Raw genomic sequence first — 20,784 nt, 5'->3', positions numbered from 1 at the left:
TAAAGAAAATTGGAATAATCCAAGATGGCACATGTAGATTCTGCAAAGAAGCAGAAGAGACACCAACACACTTACTAACAAACTGCGGAGCTACACTAGCCCGCAGGAGGAAGTGTTTTGGGATGTACAATGTGACCATAGAAGAACTACAACCACTGAAACCGGGCCTATTAATCAAGTTTCTTGATGAAATAGGACTCACCGATGTGCTTTAGGCAGAGCACAGGGGATACAATAGCTCTTAAAGGGCGCAGTATACCATACCCTGAAATATTACATCTACATCTACATCTACATTTGTGCTTCTGTGCCATTCTAGCCCACCAATTTCAATTTAATAATGTTTTTATCACATCGATGTAGGGCCAGATTGTGATGGTCAGTTCTGAAAATTGGGATGGCCCTGCCTTAGCCAGTGTATAAACACAGTATTAATAAATCAATAAATTAGAACAGCCATAAATACTAATTTTATTTTTTAATCCATATTTGTTTAGCAGTCATAATTGACTGTTATGATCCATGACTTTCGGCTCAAAACACCGCTACCTCCTAACCACTTGACCTATTGACTCACGAAGTCACGAGAGCTCAAGTGGTTAGAGACTTGAAATCCCGCTCATATCACTAACTTTTTCATCTCTAACAAAATCTTAGGTAAAAGGTATAATTTATAAAATAATTATGTGTTGCAAAAATGTACAAAAACTATACAAAAGTCAAGAAATATGTAAAATATGTAAAAACTTCAAAAAAGTATATGTGTTTTTACCAGTTTTTAGATGTTCACCTACCTGGGGAAGTGATAGTTACGAGTTGAAGTAATAATGTATTCGACTATTGCTATTAGGACTCAGATACCGATCTTATGTACTCCAGAAATTGTACCCAAAATGTAAAAAACTTTTTAAAACACGTGAACCAACCTAAATACTTAACTTGTCGGTATATAATAAGTCGGTGTTTTAAACAGTTTTTAGATTTCCCCGAACTGGTGGAGTTGTTAATTGCGAGTTGTGTCTCGATGTATTCGACTATTGCTACTAGATCACAGATACTAATCTTATGTATCTACATATTGTAATCGTAAGTATCTGAAGGTGCCCTTACATTGTCAAATGCTCAACAAAGTGACATGCAATGTTGCATTGCATCACCCCTATAATTCATTAAATTTTTGTTGAAACTTTAATTGTAAACTGGGAATTGTATGACCACCATGTCCCCAATAGCTATTGCCTCAATTATTAAGATGATGTCAAGGTTACAAGAAAACGAAAAAGAAAACTCATAATTTGGATAGCAGAATGGCAACAGAAAACGGCAACCCTTAGCCATGATAGTCTAATTCAAGAACAACAGTTATCATCCTGCTTGATTACAAAAATTATTCGAGGATGGATTCTAATACTTGCGTAGAACTTTGGTAAATGGTATTTCCACCTATGTATAAACAAGACACACAGTTAAGAGATTCCATTAAGAATACCAGCCAATAATGGAAAATAATGTGCAACATGCACTTACAGGACCCAAACTGTACAAAAGATTTCAAACATTTTTGAAACTAGTCAATCCTTTGTGCAATGCATCAATCACTGCCATTCATTGGCAAATTATTGTGCAACAGCATGTGATGCGCAATTTATTTGAAAATGTCACTGCCTTAACTGGTGAGTAAACCCAGTATTAATAAATCAATCAATAAATTAGAATTGCCATAAACACTAATTTTATTTTTTAATCCATATATATTTAGCAGTCAAAATTGACCATTATGACCAATAACCTTCAGCTCAGTACACCACTGCTCTAACCACTTGAGCTATTGTGACTTCGTGAGTCGATATTTCAAGTGGTTAGAGCAGCACTGTATTAAGCTGAAGGTTGTGTTCTAACCCAACTTGCTCGCGACACTAACTTTTTCATCTCAACCAAGGCCTTAGATAAAACGCGTAACAACTGAAATAATTATACTCTTTTAGTGTGTGAGCAGGATTCGAACCAATAACCATCCGGTCAATATGCCACTTCTCTAACCACTTGATATATCATGACTTCTTGAGCCAATAGCTCAAGAGGTTAAGGCAGCGGCATATTGAGCCGAAGGATGAGGGTTCAAAACCCACTTGTATCACTAACTTTTCCATCTCACCAAGGCCTTAGATAAACCGCTAAATTAATTTTAGTGTTGCGAGCGAGAGTCGAACGAATGACCATTGGTCTATAAAAAGTATAATTAATTGAAATAATTTCATTATTTATTGATAATCATAAAACCGACTTGCTCCTCTTGAAAAAATATTGGTTTGTCGATAATCGAAAATGAAATTTTATCGAAGTCACCAGGCGATCCATAGAGGTTGAACTAACTTACTGTGTTGCAATAAAACATCCAACAAATCAATATTTAAAACTGGCGATGATTGATAAATTATTTCATTAACGATTTTTCTTTGATTTCAACGTAAAAGTAGCTTTTATTAATGAAAATAATTATAATATTCCGAAATAAAAGCTCACCTTGAAAAAGCCGTCTCGACCGTTAGTTGTAGCCTGAATCGCTCATGGAAATGGCGGGAAAAGGCCGGTGATTCAAGGACACTTCCAAGTAAATAAAAAATATTACATTATTCAAAATACTTTCTAATAATAATAGCACAAAAACTTACGGAATATTTAAGAATTAATTATTTACTTTTAAACTCAAATCATTATTCAAATTCTAAACAGAGAATCATCGGCCTATCAGATCACTGCCAGCTTGAAAAAGTATCTTCTAAAAGTACTAAAGTATGATTAAAATTTTAAAAATCGGGCTTATTTAAAAAAATTATAGTTACGATATTCATTCGGTTGATATTCTTTTAAAACATTTTTCAATTTTAAATTAATTTGTGAGAAAATTGTAAGATTAATTATCAGTTGGTGAGGGGACTGGGAAGTAATATTCCCGCCATTCGCCCTCTTTCTCTCGTGGCGGCCACCGGTTCGACATCACGCTTTCATCCTCGAAAAAGGTATTTATCATTTTTGACATTTATTATTTTAAAAAGTCTACGTCTTTCTTTTTTTAAAATGAATTCCATTGCAAATAGTCAACTGACCAGTTTTCAATTATTATATAATACGGATATTGATTTATTTTGGATTATGGATCAAAAGCTTTTCAGCTAATGGCTCTTCGAGTCGGCTCAAACGGTTAAGATGTTAAAATTTCATTTAAACCGTCAATAATTGTCTTTTCTCTTTATTTATAAAAAGAAATTTATTAGATTTTATTTGTGTGGTATTTAGTGACCTTAATTAATGATCATTTAGAAATCGTAAGATGCGCCTGCAGAAAATGTTTTTTACTTACTGTGAGTAGGAAGAACTATTTTTTTTACAAAGGATTGAACACTGAAAATGTTTCTAAACCTACATCACACCAGACCGCATCTCACTATCTCTAAATAATCATCAGATTTTATTGTTGTAATATTATTTAAGAAGCAGGATAACATTCTATCCACATCAAACGAATGAGTATTCAGACCTCATTTATATTTAAGATAACTTAATAAGAAGATCAAGAGTCCTTTTAGTCATCAATTAATTATTCTAAATTGAATTATTCAAACTGCACATGTAAAAGTTTATAAATCAATTAAATTGTAAGAGAAGTAAAAATTGCAATAATCTTGGAATTTTTACAATCGTGCATCCAACGTCACATTTCAAGGTTGGCGTGTAAATGCTTGGCCGACAAAGCCAAAAAAAATCTGGTAGAAATACTACTGATGGTATTTCATCGATCACTAGAGTAGGTACGATATAACGGTATTATATAACAATTACCACAGTTCCATATTTTGTAGGAATCTGATCGAATGGTTGAATTTCGTACATGAATCCTACTTTCAGTTCTATCAGTTGTCCAATGCGATTTTGATTGACATTGTTTAAACAACTAGCTAATTCAAAAGAGATCATTTTGTTTCCTTTCTAGTTGTGGCAGAGATGTTCTCAAAAAATTGTGTTATTTCTATGGCAGCCATCTGCAGAATGAATAAGATACCTAAGAGGAGTATTTGAGACCTAGTAGCAATAGTCGAATAGATTAATACTCCAACTCTTAAGTAACACTTCCCCAGGTAGGTGAAAATCTAAAAACTGGTTCAAACACTTACTTTTTCAAACTTTTTACATATTTCTTGAGTTTTATATAGTTTTTGAACATTTTTGCAACACATAATTATTTTATAAATTATACCTTTTATCTAAGTAGAGTTGAAAAAATTAGTGATACAAGCAGGGTTTGTACTCATGTCCTTTGGCTCAATACGCTGCTACCTAAAAGCACTTGAGCTATTGACTCACGAAGTCACATTAGCTCAAGTGGTTGAGCAGTGGTGAATTGAGCCGAAAGTCATAGGTCATCAGTCAATTATGACTGAATTACGACACTAATTTCATTTTTTAATAGGCGAAGAGTGAATATTCCCACTTGACTAAGAGTAGGCCATCTGAGGTGGACAGCCTGTACTCTATTTTCATATGTATGGCATAAAAATTTAGAAATCACAAAATACAGAGTAAAATTGAGAATTAATGGAAGAAAAACAGGATCCTAATTTTCAGAATTGGCTTTACAATCCAGTCCCCAGATTTTGAAAATGTGTTAAAAGATGATTAAATTGAAATAGAGCATCGATTAGCAGGGGAGGGTCCCTAGGATGATCTGAATAGGTGAAGAGTTATCATACTCACGTTTCTAAGAATAGGTCAAACAGTGTTGACAGATTCTCTGCTATGTCAGGCATGAAAAGAATAAATGAAAAGAAATGATTACAGACTGTTGGTTTATAAACACTGCATAGATATCGACAAATCACAAAAGAATCAGAGCCCTAGTTGTTTATTGAAGATGTTTGAAACATGTTGAAAAAGGTGGGACAGAATTTATTACATGATAGATTATTTTAATATATACAATATTTACAATTATTTCAATGATTATTAACAAAAACAATTATAATTGGAGCTGTATATTTCAATCACTTTGCTATACGTATAACATACACCCCAACTAATACTTCTGTCTATCAATCTTTTGAATTTGAACAATTTATTTCACTGATTATTAACAAAAACAATGATAATTGGAGCTGTTTAAACTGACTTTTGCACCCACAACAAAAGAATTTGACAATATTAAGTCAAAGTTATTTTATTTAATTTGAAATAAGTTCTTTTTATAATAATAACCACATGTACTATATTGTGTTTTGTAGCCTTTGCATTTGTATCAATGCTGTTATAAATGTACATTTTATTGGTTGATAAAAAGTTCATTCCTGTTGAAAGTTCAAACAATACTTACATAAGATTTTGTAAAATTATTCTAAGATTCTATTTAGTATTAGCTCAAGAAATCATATTCTGCCCTTTTTATATGTTATAGTTATTATTTAATACAATTTTTCTGTAATCTGATTGTCATTGTACATTATATTACATTTATTATAAGTTTTATACATTTTTTGTGTTTTTCTTTTCTAGATGGTGTTGTGCTGTTTCTGTATCTTTTTCCTACATTTTCACAAAGTGCTATTTAAACAGTGCGTTAAGTTGTTTCGCGAGTGTTGTTCAGTGTGTGTAGTTAGCTGGCTCATCGTAGCTGTTTTAAAGCGAGGATTGTTGCCTTCAGAGGGTAAATTTCATTTGTATAACATCTATTTATGTAAGTTGTCTACTATTCTCTCATTAAAACTTAATTTTTTCTTTTTCCAGGAGGTATTTACAAATGGTAAATCAACTCTCTCTGCTGGCAGTCAGGTTAGTGAGCATGTTAGAATTAATATTTTATTATTGCCCCAGCAGCCAATATAATCCTCTCGGTTTAATACTATCTGTACTATCTGCAAATTTTAATACATGTAGTGTTTCAAAAAGTAAAACATATTATCTATTACAGCATCTGCTTAGAAGGGTTAGAACTTACAAAAGTTCGGGTTTTCCCAACTAGATATTTTCATATTGACACCTCTCTCTATCGAAATTTGTAGGTCACTTTAGGTCACTGTTACAATTAATACAATTTTTTGTATGATCTTGTAAATAAGTTTTGTGTAAATTACATTTAATTTATTGTATGCTTTATACATTTCAGTTTTGTTTTTTCAAGGGTGTTTTTCCATTTTCACCACATTGTTTTACATTTTCACAAAGTGCTATTTAAACAGTGCGTTAAGTTGTTTCGCGAGTGTTGATCAGTGTGTGTAGTTAGCTGGTTCATCGTAGCTGTTTTAAAGCGAGGATTGTTGCCTTCAGAGGGTAAATTTCATTTATATAACAACTATTTATGTAAGTTGTATACTATTCTCTCATTTAAACTTAATTTTTTCTTTTTCCAGGAGGGATTTACAAATGGTAAATCAACTCTCTCTGCTGGCAGTCAGGTTAGTGAGCATGTTAGAATTAATATTTTATTATTGGCACATCCGATAATATTATGCTCTGGGTTTAATACTATCTGCCTATAACAATGAAATGCAAATTTTAATACAGGTAGTGTTCCAAAAGCATTATCTCCTATCTACAGAACCATCTTAGAATGATTAGAAGTTGCAAAAATGTTTTTTCCCAACTAGATAATTTTTATTTTTTGTTTATTAAACTTTAATTCATACAAATTTCAAGAAATTTTTATTTTTATTTTTTGGGTACAAATCCAGGAGCCATCAATATCCGAGATCTGGTAGAAATAGTCGAAGACATCAGTACCCAAACTCAGAACTAACACTTCCGCTGGTAGGTTAAAATTTAAAAACTAGTTAATACACTTACATTTTAGAATTTTTTTCGTATTTTAAATGTTTCACTAGTTTTAAAAAGTTTTTTAAATCTGGGGTACAATTGCTGGAGTGAGTGGTATCTCAGATCTAGTAGAATAGTAGAATACATCGGTATTCAAACTCGCAACTAACTCATTCACGAGTAGTAGGAAATTTAAAAACCACTAGAAACACCTACTTTTTCAAAAAAATTTAATTACTTCAGATGTTTCATAGTTTTAGAAAGTTTTTGGGGTACAATTTCTGGAAAGATCGGTATCCGAGATGTACTAGAAATAATCAAATAAGTAGTATAGGTGATACTTGGGGGAAAGGTTTTACCCCCTCCACCATCCCTGTCATGGCGTCTGGCGAGACAGTTTTTACCACCTCTTTTCCTCCTTCCTGACCCCCCACCACTAGTCGTCGGATCGGATGGGGCCTAGGAGTGACATCACTTTTCAATTGTGTTTGTCGACTGACGTCACTGATTTTTTCGATGGGGGTTGACGAGTGACATCACTGATTTTTTTTACCACTGGTATGACTATGTTATTGCACTTATAATTCCAGCTCCTTCGGTAATTAATCTGTGGCAGCTTATTAGTGCTTTGACCTTAACCTCAATGTGTAGAGGTGTGGTATTGGTTATGATTTCAAGTGCTAGGGTGGGTGTAGTTGAAAATGCTCCTGCATCATCAAACAGCCTTGTCTTTGAAATGACCTTAATTTGTTACTATTCCCTTTATTTTCTAGAGCTTTCCACCATACTAAAGCTGCGAACAATAATGTAGGTAGAATAATTGCAGTATATAGCCATTTGGCTACCCATGGTATGAGGCCCCATGTTTTACCGACAATTCTCCTACATTGTACCATTGATATTGTGCCTTTCCTGTATACGTTATTAATATGACCTTTCCAATCAAGTTTCCTATCAAGTGTCACACCAAGGAATTTGATTGAATCCACTAACTTTAATTCTCTGCCCTGAAATTTAGGGTTTTTAAAATTCCTAATGTTCTTCTCCTACTAAACATTATCAATACCAGTTTAGATGCATTAATTGATAAACCTTTATCACAACACCACTCATAAAGCAATCCCATGGCATTTACCACCAGCAGTGACAGAGTCAGGGGATCCCTTTCTGTGAGCATTATGGTACCATCATCTGAAAATAATTGACTGTAGAAACCTGAATTATTCAGAAGTTGTATTAAACTGTTTACTGTAATTAACAATAAAAGAGGTGACAAGCTGCCTCCCTGTGGACAGCCTCCTTTGTCATTAATTCTAAGAGTGCTACCACACATATTGACCATCCTTCCCTCCAAGTAGGTCTTACCTACAAAAAGTTTCGGTAGTGGGGGGAACGAAAAATAGCTGCATTATCTGATATAATAAATCGAGGGGTTCCAAGCTGGGCGAAAATAATTCCAGTAAAACTTTCAAAACGGTTTCTGTTTTTTGATCTGTGGTCTGGATGGCCCAAACAAATTTGGAAAAACTATCAATTACCACGAACAAATAAGAATTTCCTCTTATGGTTATGTTAATTTGTAAAAGTCTATATATATTTTCTCCATGGGATGAGTTTCTATTTGGGACTGCATAAATCCGTATTTTGTAAAATTACTTGTTTTATATTCTGCGCATAATTTACATCGTTTACACCGTTCAATAATGTCCTTTTTAAAATAAGGGTAGGTGAAATGCTTACTAATTTTCTGTAAGGTCTTCGTAATTCCTAAGGGTCCTCCGAATATGCTATTATGTTCATAATCAAATATCACTTTTCTTAAAGAGACAGTAGATTTTTGGGTTGAGACATGGTGCGGGTTTTGAAATACAAAAGTCCATTCCTCCCGTTAATTTTATAGTTTGGAACTGGTTCGCCTTTTCAATTTGATTTATAATATTTGAGGAAAATTCATCTTTATGCTGCCATTCTATTAAACTTACGAATAGTTCCGGAAATCCAATTACATTTGTTAAACCATAGCCTATCTATCTGTTCCTGTAGTTGTTTTTCAAAATTTTCGGGCATAATTTTTCCTTGAATAGATGCTAGTGTGAAAAGGTCCGCTATTACTTTTTATGTATTTATGTGTTTTTATCACCTTTAATATGAATTATATCGAAATTATATCCTTTCGAAAGACTAATCCATCTCGTGCATTTTCTTTTAACTTCCCCAGATCTATTGAAAAGCCATTTAGGACTCTTATTATCGGTATAAAGTTGAAAGTTTTTGTGGGTTAGTTAACTGGAAAAGTATTCTACACTATAATCTATGCTGACATTCTTTTTCAATTATTGAGTAGTTAAGTTGTTGCTTGTTATATGTTTTAGAAAGAAAATAAACAGGATAATTATGACCATTTTCCTTTGGAAAAAAAATTCCGGATATGGCAACATCAGGTGCGTCTACAAACACACACTACTCTGTTTCCGGTCCAAAGTCCGGTATCTTCAAAATAGGTTCCGTACTTAACGTTTTTGAGTTTTTTGAGTTTTTCTCGAAAACTACGTGTCCTATTAGCCTAATTCCTTTTCCAATTGACTCAGCAGGTCGATTTACATAGAAAAGTCAATAAATTTTTTTTCTATTTTTTTTTCGTTTTTCTCGAAAACTACATGTCCTACGAGCCTAATTCCTTTTCCAATCGACTCAGCAGGTCGATTTACATCGAAAAATTCAATAAAAAATTTTTCTATTTTTTTTTGGTTTTTTGCGTTCTTCTCGAAAACTACGTGTTCTACCAGCCTTAATTCCTTTTCCAATCGACTCAGCAGGTCGATTTATATCGAAAAAGTCAATAAAATTGTTGTCCATTTTTTTTGCGTTTTTCTCGAAAACTACGTGTCCTTCGAGCCTAATTCCTTTTCCAATGGACTCACCAGGTCGATTTACATCGAAAAAGTCAATAAAAATTTTTCCGATTTTTTTGCGTTTTTCTCGAAAATTAAGTGTCCTACGAGCCTAATTCCTTTTCCAATCGACTCAGCAGGTCGATTTACATCGAAAAAGTCAATAAAATTTTTTTCGTTTTTTTTTTTTTTTTTTTTGCATTTTTCTAGAAAACTACATGTCCTACGAGCCTAATTCCTTTTCCAATCGACTCAGCAGGTCGATTTACATCGAAAAAGTCAATAAATTTTTTTTGATTTTTGTTTGTTTTTTGCGTTTTTCTCAAAAACCTCGTGTCCTACGAGCCTAATTCCTTGCTTAAAGGCAAAATGTGGAGCACTCTCAATATGACACACAAGAATGACACACCTACACATAAAACAAACACTTTGAGCTCTGAAGATGATCTCAATAAAGATCGAAACGTTGGCACGATAAAGAAAATGTTTTTCTGGAACCTACATCACACCTGCCTGCATCTTTCGATCTCCAAAAAGTCATTAACTAACGGTCACTAAACACCACACATTTAAAATTATTTTGTAGTTTCAACGATTTTTTGAATCTTTTAATTACACTATGTTAAATAATCAATGAAACTTTTATTTACAATTAATTCTGTATTTTAAATACCTGATTAGCTCTAAATCCAGGAGGAAAGCACATTAGTTTGGATCAAAAATAATCTTAGTATAACTTACTAAATGCAAGTTTGTTAGGCTTGTATGTTGTCTGTTACTTTCACAAAGAAATTAATAGTATTGATTACCATTATTGTTAGAGGAAACAAACTAACTTAAATTACTGAGAGTCAATATATACAAGAAAAGTATGAAAACTCAAAAAGGGGTTGTATTTTGGGTACAACTGGATTTTTGAAGTTTTATGTTTTTGCTTTAAATCTTGGACAAACAAAAGCCAATATTGATGAATCATAACAGGTTTTATTGCCAACAACTTATTGCGTTGTATTGTACTTAATACATAAGTAAAAAAAGTAAACTTCCATCTGTCTCTTCTGTAGAATTTTTTTTTTTTTGAGTTTTGTCACTTTTCTTGTGGGTGTGTAATATATCTAATATCACAGTTGAAGGTTGAACTATGGTTGTTTCCTTGGCTGGGCTTCTAAAGGATATTTTTAACTCTGTGATGGATCCATCATATATGAATTCGTAATTAACAGTGTGTCCGAGTAGAAAGTTCTGGTTGTACAAGAGCCAAGAAATGACATGCTTTAATTATGTGGGAAACATCAAGCTAACATTTCTGTACATTGGATTTCAAAAGTGTCATCTCCAGTCCAGGCCTATCATTAAATGGGTATGGTCTTTCTTCTACAATACATATACTCCGTCATCTATCATCTATATTTTTGATAGATAGGAGCTTCTCTGCCAAGCCGGATTAATGCTGCTATTTTTGTTTAGTTGTATTTTTGGCATTTTTAGCATAAGAGGGCTGGAAGCTGGCGCATTATGGCCTTGGTTGGCTTGTTTGCCTTTCCGTTACCCTATTACTACTGTGGACCCAGACAACCACCACCATTTAACCGAGACACTCCAGTTCAGAGTATTTATCTAAAAAAGAGCAAGTCAAGATTCAAGGCAATATAAGGGAAGATCCTTCAACATTTCTAGATTTATCTGTCCGAAGAAGCTTCTGTATACTGGAGAAAGAACAATAAAATCCAGTTTTTATAAGAATATATATTAAGCGTAAAATTAATATTTTTAAATTTAAAGGCAACCCATTGAACATAATAATTTATTTACAAAACAATTACAATCAACAATAATCAACATTTAATCCACCTTTAGATACTGCTGAAATTACAATTTTTCACAATTGAATTTTGAAGGCAGGTAACATCAAGAAATGCAATTATTTACCTTTGTTGGTATGTACAAAATTCACTTTATTTACAATAATAAAACTGATAAATTAACGCGGGGGTAAGTAATCCCAGTGGTGATGATGAACTGAGTTATCTACTCCAAATCCTACTAAAATTAAACCGGCGACAAGTACAACCAAGATTACAGCTGCAGTTTGAGCGTCTCTCCTCTTGTCGCCTTCTGGAAACATCGAGTTGATGCCTTCTATAAATGAACCTGTCCCCTCGCAGATGTTCCTTAGCCAAATGGACAAAAGTTGTCTGATTAGAGTCAATGCAGAAGGTTCTGATAATGATGTTTGTATCTGAGGTAATGAAGGTGTAGTAGGCTTTTCTTTTTCACTTTCTTTGTCTTTTTTTAGCGTTGCTAACCTTTCCCTTTTTTCTCGTTCGGGCATAACAGATGCCAATTCATCTTCGGAGTCGTCAATGACCCTCGTCGGTGATTTTCTTCCTTTGCTTTTGGTCGTTTTAGGTTTCGGCAATTGGTCAGTCGTGCTAGCTTGTGAAGGCTGCGGCTGAGCTACTTCGTACAATGACGGTGAATGCTGAACTATTATCGGTGGGGGTGGAGTTAACACTCTTCGAATTTGCGGCACAGGCTGAGGTGATTCAGTGTGCAATGGTTGCGGCTGAGGAGCAGGGGGGACTGGGAATTGAGCGGCTAAATTTTTTAAAAAATCTGGTGGCAATTCTATTCCATTAACTACTAAATTACCACCTTTACTATTTAACTCCGTGACTTGGAGAGTCGTTGATTCAATGTCTAAAACCTGAAGTTTACTCGCCTGCAATTCATGGACATTTAATTTGTCAACGTCTAACTCAGTTAAATGAAGTTTATCAGGGAATGAAACTGGGAATGTGGGAAGATTGTGCAGCTCAAGAGAAGGAAAGCCCCTTTCTTGTAATGACGGAGTTGATTCTTCTCTATATTTACAACTTTTCTGTTCAATTTCACTGCTCAAATCTCGCCGCGTAGGTAAATTTTCAGTTTGAAGAGGAAGCACTCTTTCTATTTGTGGTATTAATTCCCTTTCTATACTGCTCTCTCTGAAAGTTTGCCGAGAAATAGGTGTTTGCCTCTGTTCTGAAGTTTTGCTCGTTGCACTTTTCTGTGAAGTGCCATCAAATTCACTTTGGATGTCGTCTACAATAAAACCGTCAGGGAGAGGATCTGTCTGAATAGAAACTGATACTTCAGCAACTTCAAATGAAGTCTGCTGGCTAGTATTTATGGTTTCCAAGGGTTTATCTTTTTCTTCAAATGTGCTCAAAGGTATAAATTTACCTAAGGAATTGAGTAAAAAGTCTTCCTGTTTGGATTTTAAGTAGCTTTCTACAGTTAGTTCTTCAGGGTCAGTTACATTTTCTTGGTTTTCTTTAAGTGTGTCTGTTTGATCAGAAATGCATTGCAGCATATTTTCATCCTCTTTCGTTTTTCTTGGCGGTCTAGGTGGAGGAGGTAACGGCCTTCCTTGAATCCTTTCAACAACTTCACCACTTTGAAGATCTCTTACATCCTCGTGCTTGTCTTCTTTATTTTCAACCCCCTCTAAATCACCGGGTTCATCGCCATCGACATACACCGGCTCTCTGAATACTCTAGTTCTTCTTGGTGGTCTTGAAGGCCCTAATGTGCTATAGTTTCTAGTAGGTCTCACCGGAGTTTTGTGTAAAGATTTTATCGCCCTCCTTGGATAGGTAAAAAAGAAGTTCACACCTTGATTTTTAATAGTGTGCAACTGTGATTGCAATTGCTGAAATTGGTTTCTATGCCTCGTGGGCGGAGGAGGTGGTCTGGGAGGAACTGGCTTAGCTTTTTTTTCTTTCATAACCACTGCATATCCAAAACTGTCTTCAGTAGGGGCAGATGCCAGTGGAACAACATCCACAGGTACAGCCGTCACCACACCGTCATCGGCTATCTGTACAGGTTCATCGTGAAAATATCTATCATCATGAGGCAGATCAGTTGAATCAGCTCCTCTAGACGTCCTGTCCTCATCGGCCAAAGAAGTCCCCCTGGATCTTGATTTTCTGAATGGTACAATTGGTTCCCTATACTGTTCGTGTGCATCAATCTGTAAAAAAACAAAATAAATGTTACAACACAAATCTAAAAAAAATAATTATTTTACTTACAGTAACATTTTAGTTCAAACTTTTTAAATGCATGCTTGTAAAAATAGAAACAAGTTTAGAATTAAGCGATTAATTAAGTGCATAAAACAATTAAAAATTTAAAAAATTAACCAATATTATTTATTTTGCTATCATTAAGCATTTTTAATTCAATTCAGTGCTTATAAAATACAGCTGCAACATCTTAACTGCTGTAATTTTATATGTAGTTTAGTTTTTAGCACTTTTTTAAAATAAATTATGCACAACAAATGGTTTTGCCTTTTATTTTTTTTATTTTAATCTGTAAAAGAGTTACCTCTCTATGCACATCTTCCATACGCATGTCTCCAGTACTTTCCTGAACACTTTTGCTCAGGCTTTTGGAACTTTTCCTCCTTTTAGCAGGAAGGGGAGTTCCGTTTTGGGCTTCGATCCCCTGGCTTCGTGACCTAGCAAGGCTCGGTGTAGACCTCTGCCTAGTATCCGATTTTGATCTGTATTTTCGTGGCGGTTTTCTAATCTCTTCAAATTCTTTCGATCCAAAATCCGGCTCACTCTGCTTCCTTCTGTTCGGCCTCAGAGGAAACGTGTTGAAGCCAGAGTCGACAATTTCTTTTTCAGAGTGAACGGACTTGACCGATTTTTTCCTTTCAGGAGGTTTGGGTATTTCATCAAATCTCATATTCACAGGCGGTCCTTCGTCATCGTAATCCGTCGAATCCATATGAGCCAATGCATTTTTGGGTGATCTAAAAGCATCTCTTATTTCTTTTGAAAGGTATCTGCTCACATCCATATCTTCCCTGCTCAAACCTTTTTGCCTTAAAAAGAACTCATCAGAGTCAATTTCTTCAAGCACCCCAGCTCTTCTTCTCATCGACTCACTTCCAGAACTTTGCTGTTCTTTGTCAGAATCCATAACATCACTTGAACTGTCCATTTTCGCTTTCACCGGCTCCTCGCCTAAACGGAGCGCTCCTGTAATGTAAGAATCGTGGAAAGGCTCAGTATTTTCTTCATAGCCTTCCTCATCTTGGGTGTCCAATTTAGGCTCCATACTGGCTTCATCATCAGCGAACTTTATATCTCTGAATGTTTCAACCCATTTCTCGCTGTGAACCTTACGCCTGTTCGGTGGTGTTGAAGGACTGCTTTCAGTGTCTAAACTGGTCCCTGCTAATTGTTGGGCTCTTTCACGCTCCCTTTTCTTCCTAGTAAGGAACCTAGGGTAGGTTTTAAAGCGAAAATTATGAAATAAATGTTTTGAAGAGTCTGAAGATGTTACAGTTACAGTATCTCTTAAGGGCCTCCTCAAACTGCTCGGGTTTGGCCTTTTTTGCTTTGGACCAGATGGTTTCTTTGTATGCCTATCGAAGGAAAATCTTTCGGGCATTTTAAATTTAGGCCTATCTGGAAAATTGAACTTTGGGCGATCGGTCAGAAACTTAGGCTTCTCGCTCAAAAACTTCGGTTTTTCCGTTAAAAATTTCGGCTTTTCTGTAAGAAACTTTGGCTTTTCTGAGAGAAATTTCGGTTTTTCGGTGAGAAATTTTGGCTTTTCTGAGAGAAATTTTGGCTTTTCTTTCAGAAACTGTGGCCGATCTGGGAAATGAATTTTAGGCCGATCTGGAAAATGTATTTTAGGGCGATCAGGAAATTTCATTTTTGGCCGCTCAGGTAATGATATCTTTGGAGCTGATATTTTACGGAGCTTCTCCCTAAATTCGCCGGCTTGTGATCTAAGCCTGGTCCGCATTCCCCTGGACGTCTTTTCCAATGGAAGTGACTCGGGTCCAGGCGAATCGGGTTGGCTTACGGTTATTGTAATTTCTGGTGTGCGCTCTCTGACATCCGCCCTTTCCTCAGGATAATAATCTTCGGCTTTTCGTTGTACCTCATGCACTGTCAGTTCTTTGTTTTCATACCTATCAGGATTGATTTCCTCATCGGAATCACCGTGTAAAGGGATGATGACGGCATTTTCATTCGGTATCTTTATGTACCTTCTCTCGAACAATTTTCTTGGTGTTGCAGGACGAGGCTCTGATTCTAGTTCGCTAACGTTGAGGACAGGAGGAGGTGGAGGTTCTTTCGGATTGATTGGTTCGTATTCGTGGTCTCTGAAACAAAATAAAAACACCAATTAGTGCTAAGTATTATAAAACTGATCAAAATAATTGATTTGTATGTTTTATCTTCTTCTATGCTCGATAGACCTAAGATAAATCTTGGAAACAGCCTTTTCATAGTGCAACGCTTTCTTAGAAAATCAGGAAAAAAACTGATCGATCGGTAATAACAAAATGGGGGCGTCGGTGGCCGCAACGGTTATACGGCGCTCAACACTGTAAGGTAAAGGTCCCGTGTTCGAATCCAGCGGCATTCGAACCCGACATACTTACAAATGGTTTTTTTTTCAAAAACTCCGGCACCACGAGGGTTTATATGACCTCTGCTGTTGCGAACCCTCGTAAGAAAAAAAACAAACAAACAAAAATCGTTGACAATAGGTCATTTTGTAAATTAATCACGAATCTAATTCAACATTATGTCTCAATAATGTTTCGGGGTTGTTGACTCTATTTCCCCTCTTTTTGAGAACAGAGAGTACTGCTTTTGGCAGGCTCTGGCACATGTGAGTTCTCTTCAAACTAAAGCAGTTCTGACCTGCTCCTTATCAAATCTTAAAATCCTATCTAACCGACTGCTGCTTCAGAATGGGATGCAGCAATCAGTTTTAGGAAGGCAAACCTTTATCGTGCTAACCTTCCTATACCAACACCAATCCTTACAACCCACGCGGACTATTGCAATTTTATCTCTTAAATCCAATCCATCCAAGCCGCCTTCGATATCCAGGAGCGTGTTGAGCTTATTGAAAAATGAGGCAAAAGCGGAAGATGAAACTGAACTAGGACAAATGTACCCAAATTACGTTCACACTAAACAGTCTTGCTCAGATCAATTAATTTAAAGATACCGGGTATTTTTATATAAACAATTTTAAGTCTTATACATCTAAGATCACTTTACTTCTCAATGAATGATACCCTAGTTGGACCGAGGCATGCCTTTTCGGGTTTACCTCAGGGGGCGGTTCTTAGCCCAATATTATTTTTAATTTACACAGCGTCCCTTAGACAATTGCAAACACTTAACATCAGAATATCTCAGTTTGCAGAAGATATAACCATCTTCACAGGTGGACAGTGTGTACCTTACCTGGCGTTTGCAATTCAACCAGTAGCCGGAAAATTCTTCAAGTGGTGCATGGAACTGGGATTTACCATATCTGAGGACAAAATACCTACCGCTACAAAATTGCGATCCCAAAGATGTTAGACCTAGGCAGCTTTACAATAAAAACTTGCTCTTCATTCAAATTTTTGGGAGTGGTTGTTGATAGAAAATCATTAAGGAAACCCCAAATTGAATATGTAGAGAAAAAATATGAACAAGCCCTAAATGTCCTCAAATATGTGTCTAGAATCAAATATGGTGCTCATTCGTGCATCTGTTTATCGATGTATAAATTCTTAGTGTTATCCAGAATTGATACGGAAGCATCTTCTATGGGAATGCGGGCAAGACCCATCTTAGATTAGACAGACTCCAGCATAAAGCTGCAAGGTGTTCCCTAGGTCCTATGGCTTCCACCCCCACTAATGCCCTAACAGTAGAATCCGTTCTTATGCCACTACATTTGAGGAGGTCACATAGAGACGCTTAGGAATGCCAGAGTCAATCATTTGTTGCCTTGAAACAGGAACATATCCCGATGCGAGAATATTGAATACCGACGGATCGAAATCCCCCATGGGAATGGAGCCGCAACCCGAGACCTCCTTCTCTCAACCCTACAACCAACTCGGGTGCCTAGCATAAGCTAGTTTCTCATAGCTTTGTCCGCTGGGTGCAGTACTGGCAGTAATATTAGTGTTTTGTCCGGGACTTTGTTCCGCTAAGAACAATTTGTAATGTGTACAAATTTATGTGCAGGATACAAATAAAAATTACACAAACAAATAAAATAAAAAGAAATGTCTCAACTACTAGGGTTTTGTTTTTTAATGGATGACTCTCAAGTTTGCCCTTCATGAAGGTTATCATAAAAGTAAAAGGAAGTGGTACATTCAGCCATTATCCTCTGAGGTAATTATGCGTATCTTGCTCTATTAATATTTAATTAGAGGATAATAAAACCGAGAGACTTTGCAAGAAGCCATTGCCCTTTTTATTACTTTGTGATTTGTGAGATATTCTCTTCGGTGTGTCGTTGTTAAAATATAAATACTTGTAATGTGGTTAATATGCCATTATAAATTTATACTTTTCCATATTTAAAATCATCCATGTCCACTAGTGTGCTCAGTTATTCTTACTTTCCCATATTTAAAATCATCCATGTCCACTAGTGTGCTCAGTTATCCTTTTTTATAGTAGTCTGTATAGTAAAACTTCTCCATACAAATTCTTTATAAATAGATAACCGTGGATAATGAAAACTTGTTGATAATACATATTATGAATAAATTTGATCCTACCTAGCCATGGTATCCGAGTTGCGAGAAATTGTTGACACACGTAGACCGTCTGACTGTACTTGCCAAGTATCTGACCTGCTTTAAATTTAGAACTTGACCACCTCAAGCGGCTCATAGTCATCCCTTCTGCAAACGCACTTTTATTTATAAAACGGATCATCCAGGGGAGTCACCGGCCGGGCAGGGGAAATTTGATCGTCACATTCATTATATTGTCCAATAACGTCCAGTAAGGGCGTTGTGAATAAACTTTATTGATTTTTAAAGCTTTTATGCCTTTTCGTATATTTCGTTTTCTCTCACAATCTTCGAACGTTAATTGTGTCAAGGCCTTGTTAGCGCCGAGCTGTGTCTTGTTTTGCGAGAACGAAGTTAATTCTTTCCTCGTCGATTTTCGCCTCAGACATTTGTTTCTTACGCATTTATATAATAACTTTTTATTTACTTATTTACTTCGATCTATTTTACTTCGAACTATGCTACGTTTCGATGAGCATCAATTTTTTTTTAATTGTAAGAAATTTGTATCACACCCACCAGGCATACACACAGGGCGTTTATATATTATGCTTATTTTATCTATTGTTTAAACAGTTTTATATGTTTGTATTGGACATTGAATGTTAACACAATTTTTGGCTTAGAGAGAGAAAGTAAAAGAGAGAGAGAGAGAGAGAGAGAGAGAGAGAGAGAGAGAGAGAGAGAGAGAGAGAGAATGTGGAATAATTGTAATATAGTTCTAATCTAAAGATGCATAGGAAAAGTGAGTAGAAGTAAAAGTGTTAGAGAGATATAGGAACAGAGAGAGTATGAGAAATCTAACAGAAAGAGAGAAAGATATACAAGTAAAGAAAAATACCAGAGAGAGAGAGTGTGTGTGTGTGTGTGAGAGAGAGAGAGAGAGAGAGAGAGAGAGAGAAGAGGTAGGGAGAGAAAAAGGAGGAAAGAAAAGAGGAAGAGAGTGAAAACGAGGAGGAAATGGAGTGATAATGAGAGAGAGAGAGAGAGAGAGAGAGAGAGAGAGAGAGAGAGAGAGAGAGAGAGAGAGTGAGAGATGGAAGTGCCAGGAAATGAAAGAGAGAGATCGAGAGAGAGGGAGAGAGAGAGAGAGAGAGAGAGAGAGAGCCAACGAAAGGGATAAAAACAAAGCACAGACCTGTGAAAACTCAATCATTTAATTTTATTACATTTCCAAATTAATGATAATTTTGAAGCCAAAACTATTTTTTAATTTTTAATAATAATTATTTAGGGGCGTCGGTGGCCGCAACGGTTTAGGCGTTGCCACGGCGCTCATAAGTAAAATTCACAGACAGGAAGAAAATAAGTTTTTCTAAAGCATCACCGGACAGTGAACCCTGTAATTAATTTGTCCATCCAACATTTGTAAAATAAAATATATAAAGCGTAAGGTAAAGGTCCCGGGTTCGAATCCAGCGGCCCTGCAGTCGAACCCGACATACTTACAAATGGGCTTTTTTTTTTAAATACCGGCACCCCGAGGGTTTGATATAACCTCTGCTGTTGTGAACCCCCGCAAAAAAAATTCCTTAAGAGATTAATTCATTTTCCTGCCTTAAACTTTCTCGATGGACATCAAACTCAATGTTTACAAATTAACCATAGTTGAGTTTGTGAATGATTATAAACGCAAGGTTCGCAAAAATTGAAAGAAAACCAAACGTATCACATTTATCTGCAATTCTAGTGAGCTGACAAACATTTTTAGCTCAACCTTGACTGTCCTGACGGTTTCAATTATTACTGACACGACTTAAGTAAGGAAAACAAATTGTGTAATGGTATGCGTTGTTTTCGGTGAAAAGGGTCCCAAATCGCGTTTAATACTGGAAAAATGAATGCTGTTAAATATCAACAATCTTTTGTCATTTATTACATTGTTGGGAAAAGATCAAATTTTTCAACCAGACAACGCACCGATACACACAACAATAATGGTTGGAGGAATATAGGCTCAATCTTTTGGTCTTTCTAGCGCTTAGCCCAGAACTTAATCCCATAGAAAATTTATAGGAAATCTTGGCTACGGATGTCTATGATTTCCAAAAGCTCGAAATCCAAATATCAGTGAACTTAAAGAATCACAAGCTTGGGAAAACATACCAGAGAGCACTTTGATAAATATGATAAAAAGCGTTCCTTTAAAAGCCAGTAGAGATGATTAAAAAACACGATAAATATTCTTATTATTAAAACAAATTAACGCTTTAAAGTGTCAAAAGATGTTTGAGTTTATACTTTTTCACGCTTTTTTTAATATAAATATCTTGATTAACTTACTTTCTGGTGCAGTGTGATTTTTTGCCCAATAACATTTTCGTGTTATCTTACAAGTTATTTTTGTAAAAGATAATAATTTTGTCTAATGGAAAACGAAATAAAAGATAAGGAAAAGTTGACAAGATGGTTATAAAGACTTTACTTTTAGTTTGTATTTTTTCACAAGACTGAACACCTTACAGGCAC

General features: G+C 35.5%; 2 protein-coding genes across 7 annotated transcripts in view; one reads left to right on the top strand and one right to left on the bottom strand.

Annotated features, from left to right (window-relative positions):
• The window catches only part of LOC106661724 (DNA-binding protein D-ETS-3-like), a 248,056-nt gene that overhangs the window by 3,571 nt on the left and 223,701 nt on the right, over window positions 1-20,784 (top strand). For 2 of the 4 annotated variants that reach the window (XM_024229820.1, XM_014385293.2), the window contains exons 2-4: window positions 5,545-5,695; window positions 5,776-5,820; window positions 6,720-6,795. The exons of 1 other annotated variant lie outside the window; for it this stretch is intronic. The gene's annotated coding sequence lies outside the window, so the exon portion shown is untranslated. The remainder of the gene's footprint in view (window positions 1-5,544; window positions 5,696-5,775; window positions 5,821-6,719; window positions 6,796-20,784) is intronic. One more of the 4 variants, XM_024229821.1, reaches the window with a different exon arrangement.
• Window positions 11,483-20,784, bottom strand: part of LOC106661696 — a 28,112-nt gene continuing 18,810 nt past the window's right edge. For 2 of the 3 annotated variants that reach the window (XM_014385247.2, XM_024229819.1), the window contains 2 exons: window positions 14,070-15,873; window positions 11,483-13,710 (listed from right to left, as the gene is read on the bottom strand). In XM_014385247.2, coding sequence (XP_014240733.1) covers window positions 11,674-13,710; window positions 14,070-15,873 — 3,841 coding nt within the window. In that variant the 3' untranslated portion in view covers window positions 11,483-11,673. Of the gene's footprint in view, window positions 13,711-14,069; window positions 15,874-18,297; window positions 18,387-20,784 lie in introns of those variants that run through there. The other variant, XM_014385253.2, reaches the window with a different exon arrangement.

The sequence above is a fragment of the Cimex lectularius genome, unplaced genomic scaffold, assembly GCF_000648675.2.
Source record: "Cimex lectularius strain Harlan isolate CLEC.00 unplaced genomic scaffold, Clec_2.1 scaffold317, whole genome shotgun sequence".
Taxonomy (NCBI): domain Eukaryota; kingdom Metazoa; phylum Arthropoda; class Insecta; order Hemiptera; family Cimicidae; genus Cimex; species Cimex lectularius.
The sequence above is the reverse complement of the archived record's forward strand: the minus strand, read 5'-3'. Positions and strand labels throughout refer to the sequence as shown.